The following is a 5,169-nucleotide window of genomic DNA, read 5'->3' as shown; positions in this document are numbered from 1 at the left end:
CGTGATCTTTGTGCATAAGGAGAATTAACAGATGGGCCAGCTGTATCAGACGACTATTTTTCCTGTTACAATTCGATCACGAGGCGATTTATCTCACCAGATGGCGCTTACTATTACTGCATGGTAAGAGATTTAAAATCAGACATTTACCATATATATAATATCACCAGACGACGCTTACTATTACTGCATGGTAAGAGATTTAAAATCAGACATTTTCCATATATATAATATGAATATTGTTTAATATTTTTTTTATTCTACAGAATAATTTTATCGGCGATGTTCAACAATATTCAGTGCAGAACAACCTACCAGAATTGGGTTCAATGTGTCAGCAAACATTGATCAACGTAGAAAGTATTATTCAACAAACAAGCCGACTCAATGTTGCTGACACTGATCGAAGACGTATTCGTCGTAGACGATAGCAACAACGGGGTGAACCTAACTTAGAGGGACACGAAGACAACCCCCATGAGGAGTAAGGGCCGACGGGGTCGTTTTTAAATCTCACATTGTATCATTTTTAAATTGCAAATCTCAAAAGAACTAATTGTAAATATTATTTAATATCATGATTTTTTTTTAATATGAGTGCAAGATGTTTTCATTGTAGATTAAATATATAATTAAGTTTAATAATGAAAGAATTAAGTTTAATAATTAAGTTTAACAATTAAAAAAATTATAAGCAACAATGAAGGAATTAAGTTTTAATAATTAACTTTTAAAAAAAAAGAAAAAAAATTATAAGCGAATCGTGTAACGGGTACACGAGTTCACTTGACCGGTCAACCAGTCAGCTAACATGATCAGCTGACTGGATTAAATGGTACTTGTGTACCCGGTACATGAGTATACCACATGGAAATCGTGTACCGAATACACGATTTCACTACCCTAAATCTGTCATTACTTTCCCAAAACACCTAAACCCTATTTTGTCATTATTTATTAAAAAAACATTCTTTTAAAAAAAAATCGGAGAAAAGATATAATTGATATATACAACACTATATATTTGAATTTTATATAAATAAACTAGGGTACATTTGATAAGTGCATGAACAAAATAATTTGTATAATATATCATCTTATATATCAAACAATATATGTGATATATATTAATATTTTCCAATATATTTGTAAATATACAAAAATAATAGCCAATGTACATATGTATATTTAAGTTTTACAATATACTCAAAATATACTTAGATGTCAATGGAGAGGTGGTTAACTTTCGATTGAGAATATGAAAAAAAAATTGAAATATTCGAAGATGAAGGAAGCATTAATTTGAAATTGTATGCATTAAATAAAAATAAACTTAATTTAATAAATAATAAAAATAAAGTCAAAATTTGAAAATAATATTAATAAGGAAAGAATTAAATATTTCAAAATTTATTGATGAAAAATAACATAATTAATGTTATTTCAAAAAATAAAATCCTTATATAATTCATAGTAAATTGATATATAATTTTTAGTTAAAATATTACGAAAATAAAAGATGAGGGAGAATTTATGAAAAGGTTAAAAATGTAAAAAAAAATGTTGCTGATATGTAGTTAAATATTACTAAATTTTGGGACATTTGCAAAAATGATAGTTATGTGGTAGACTAAAACTTACAGAAAAAGAAGGAAAGAGTATACATGGGATTAATCTGTGGACGGTGTTAAAGTCAGTGTGGAGGGTGCACGTGCAGACCAAATTCGATGTGGCTGTCGATAATCTGTTTGTCATGCAATGCTATTTATGAACAATGGACCTTGGAATATATTCACGATTCTTATGAAAATATAACATCCATCGAGTTTAATACTTCACCCTTGATCTACATGTTAGACGTATTTAAATAATAATATATTTAATTAAAATATAATTTATATATGCGGATTAATAATTTATTATTTTATTAGATTTTGACCATATTATGTGATATAATTAATTAAAATCCTAAATTTTTAGTTGAATGTGGATTTAATGGGTAGAAGTCGAGATCTTAGGGGTATGGTTCCCAATATACCAAAATGATAAACCGTCAATCTTTCTTAATTTCCATCTAGAGAAAGATCCTACTTAGGGCATTCGGAGTTCTGGTTTAAGAAGACAATAATCGTCTTATAGGTTGCCGTCAATTTTGCAATAGAATCTGGTATGTTATTCTTGACAATTTAGTATATATGATCCTAAGGTTATATCTATTCAATATAGATTTAAAGTATTTATGCTAACAAGTGGTATCAAAACATCAATTTTATGTTGGATTGTTGGTTTAGGTTTGTTTTCCATTGGGATTTTGACTCGATTTTGGTTTTGATTGAAGAATTAAAGATTATTTAAAGAATAATTAAAAAAAGGGAAAAAAAATTGTGTTACGACATGAACAACACATTGGCCAAAAGGAAATCTATGATCAAACGGTATTGCGATTGAGTTTGGTATCGCTGACGGTGATAGCAGTGCTTGTCGTTGCAAGTATTTGTCGGTGGAAGGTGTGCCATCCGTACAGTCGCAACCGTTGCCGGCCATGATGGGTTTTCCGATTGAGGATGCACCGGTGTGGGTCTCGATTGAGAACCGATTGAAGTTTTTTTTTTCCTTTAGGTTATGCCAGTGGTTCAAAAAAAAAAAAAAAAACTAAAATGTTATCTCGATTATCATTTAAAATAAAAATAATAATATTTAATAGTGAGAATGGAAAGTTAAAGTTGCCGCGTTTTTTTTTTTTTTTTTTTTTTTTTTTTTTTTAATGAAAGGTGCTTTTTAATATTAATTGAAAACCTTGTGAATTTAAATCTAGTTTTTAAAATGATGATTTTGTAAATTTAAAATCTGGATTTTTAATGGATGATTATGTTGAATTTGACTCTAACGTTTGTAATTCACAGTTTAAATTAATAATTAATTATATTGTGAATCGGTTTAATTTTGATTAATCATTCATGGAATTAAGTTTAAATTTAATTGATCCTGATGTGGATACAAATTTAATTGATCATGTTGTGGATTCAAGTTTAAAATTTGATTGATCATCTTGTGGATTTAAATTTGAATTTGGTCGTTATTTTTTATGATTTTTATTTTTTTATGATTTTCTCCATTTAAGACTACTATATTATTGTATCTTATATTTTAGATTGAATTGGTCAAAAATAATATGTTACCAAAGTAGCCTCTATTATCTAGATCATTTTAATTATGAAATATAAGATGTGCATATTCATGAATTTATGCGGATAATTATCGGCCCAAAGGAAGATAATTATTTGGCCAAATTGTGGGTATGCATGTAGTAATGAGTATGTGGCAATTATAAGGATTGCTCATGTGAAAAGTAGTCGGTCCAAAGAAAGGCTATTTATTTTTTTTTTTACAGAGTTAATTGTCAGTACTTTGATTACTACATTAAGAGTACCATTTACAATTGGTGTTTTTTGCCCAAAGGCTGGACATCAATGTTGTGCTAGGTATCTTGTTAAAGGGGCCCACCACATATGTGAAATTATTTTGTTATGTTTTAATTGTGAGCATATGTTTTATTGTTTATTGTTTCAGTTGGTCTTACTCAAATACCTGGAAATCTAAGTTAAATCCCTAAGTTGAATGGATCGAACTTCAAGATTTGGAAAGAAATCCTAGAGATACTTCTTGGGTGTATGGATTTGGACCTTGCATTAAGGACCGATAAACCTACTTCTACTGAGGAACAGCCAAATACGACTAATATAGAGAAGTAAGAACGGTCAAATCGCATGTGTCTGATGATCATTAGGCACTCCATTCCGGAGTCTTTTCGGGGCCTTATCACGGAAAGTGAAAATGTCAATAAGTTCCTTGCTCAAATTGAGAAATATTTTGCTAAAAATGAGAAAGGGGAAGCAAGTAGTCTTTTGACTTCTTTAACTTCTATGAGATATGAGGGCAATGGAAACATAAAGGAGTACATTATGGAAATGTCCAATCTCGCAGGTAAATTAAAGGCACTTGATATCGAGATAAATGAAAATTTACTCGTGCATCTGGTACTTATCTCTCTTCCTGCACAATTCACTCTATTTAAGATAAGTTATAATACTCAAAAGGATAAATGGAGTATTAATGAGCTTATCTCACAATGTGTGCAAGAAGAAGATAGGATTAAGAGAGAAAGGACAGAAAGTACTCATTTGGCAACATGCTCTCGTGATAAGAAGAAAAGGAAAACTGTGGATGCTGCAGAAGGGACATCTCAGCAGAATAGAAACAAGAAACAAGCTACTGAAAATCCTTGTTTTTTCTACAAAAGGAAAGGTCACTTCAAGAAAGATTGTCCCAAATATGCCAAATGGCGTGTAAAGAAGGGTAAACTTCTTACTTTGGTTTGTTCTGAAGTTAATTTAGCTTCCGTACCTACAGATACTTGGTGGGTAGATTCTGGTGCTACTACTCACATAAGTATATCAATGCAGGGTTGCCTGTGGAGCCGGCTGCCAAGTGATGCTAAAAGATTCATCTATGTGGGCAATGGCAAAGAAGTTCCAGTTGAAGCTATTGGAAATTTTAGACTACTTTTAAAAACTGGTTGTTATTTGGATCTGAATGAGACTTTTGTTGTACCGTCATTTAGACGGAATTTAGTTTCTATTTCCAGTTTGGACAAATTTGGTTTTTCTTGTTCTTTTGGAAATAATAAAGTTAGTCTTTTTCAAGATTCTAAGCTTATTGGTACCGGTTCTTTAATTGATAATCTATATATGCTTCATTCTTTTGCTTCATTTAACAAGATCCTATTATCTAATTCATGTAGTACAAAACGTAAATTAAATGAGAATTCTGCTATGTTATGGCACAAACGTTTAGGTCACATCTCTAAACAGAGAATTCAGAGACTTGTGTCAGATGGAATTCTTGATTCTCTTGATTTAAGTAACTTCAACGTTTGTGTGGAATGTATTAAGGGAAAACAGACAAACATAAGAAAATTAGGTGCCAACAGATGCTTAGATGTCTTAGAACTAATACATATAGACATTTGTGGTCCATTCCCTACGGCCTCTTGGAATGGACAACAATATTTTATTACGTTCATAGATGACTATTCAAGATATGGGTACCTATATTTAATTCATGAGAAGTCTAAATCCTTGGATGTTTTCAAGTCTTTCAAAGCTAAAG

At 30.5% G+C, this 5,169-nt stretch overlaps 1 protein-coding gene across 1 annotated transcript; it reads left to right on the top strand.

Annotated features, from left to right (window-relative positions):
• The first annotated feature begins 3,599 nt into the window (after positions 1 to 3,599).
• On the top strand, positions 3,600 to 4,492 carry LOC150037733 (uncharacterized). The gene is made up of 2 exons (XM_090311000.1): positions 3,600 to 4,356; positions 4,464 to 4,492. Exons 1-2 carry the CDS (start codon positions 3,768 to 3,770, stop codon positions 4,490 to 4,492), a joined length of 618 nt encoding a protein of 205 aa, XP_090167126.1. The 5' UTR covers positions 3,600 to 3,767.
• The last annotated feature ends 677 nt before the right edge of the window (positions 4,493 to 5,169 follow it).

This window comes from Benincasa hispida, chromosome 2 (genome assembly GCF_027475165.1).
Source record: "Benincasa hispida cultivar pf3 chromosome 2, pf3_genome.v1.1, whole genome shotgun sequence".
Taxonomy (NCBI): domain Eukaryota; kingdom Viridiplantae; phylum Streptophyta; class Magnoliopsida; order Cucurbitales; family Cucurbitaceae; genus Benincasa; species Benincasa hispida.
The sequence above is the reverse complement of the archived record's forward strand: the minus strand, read 5'-3'. Positions and strand labels throughout refer to the sequence as shown.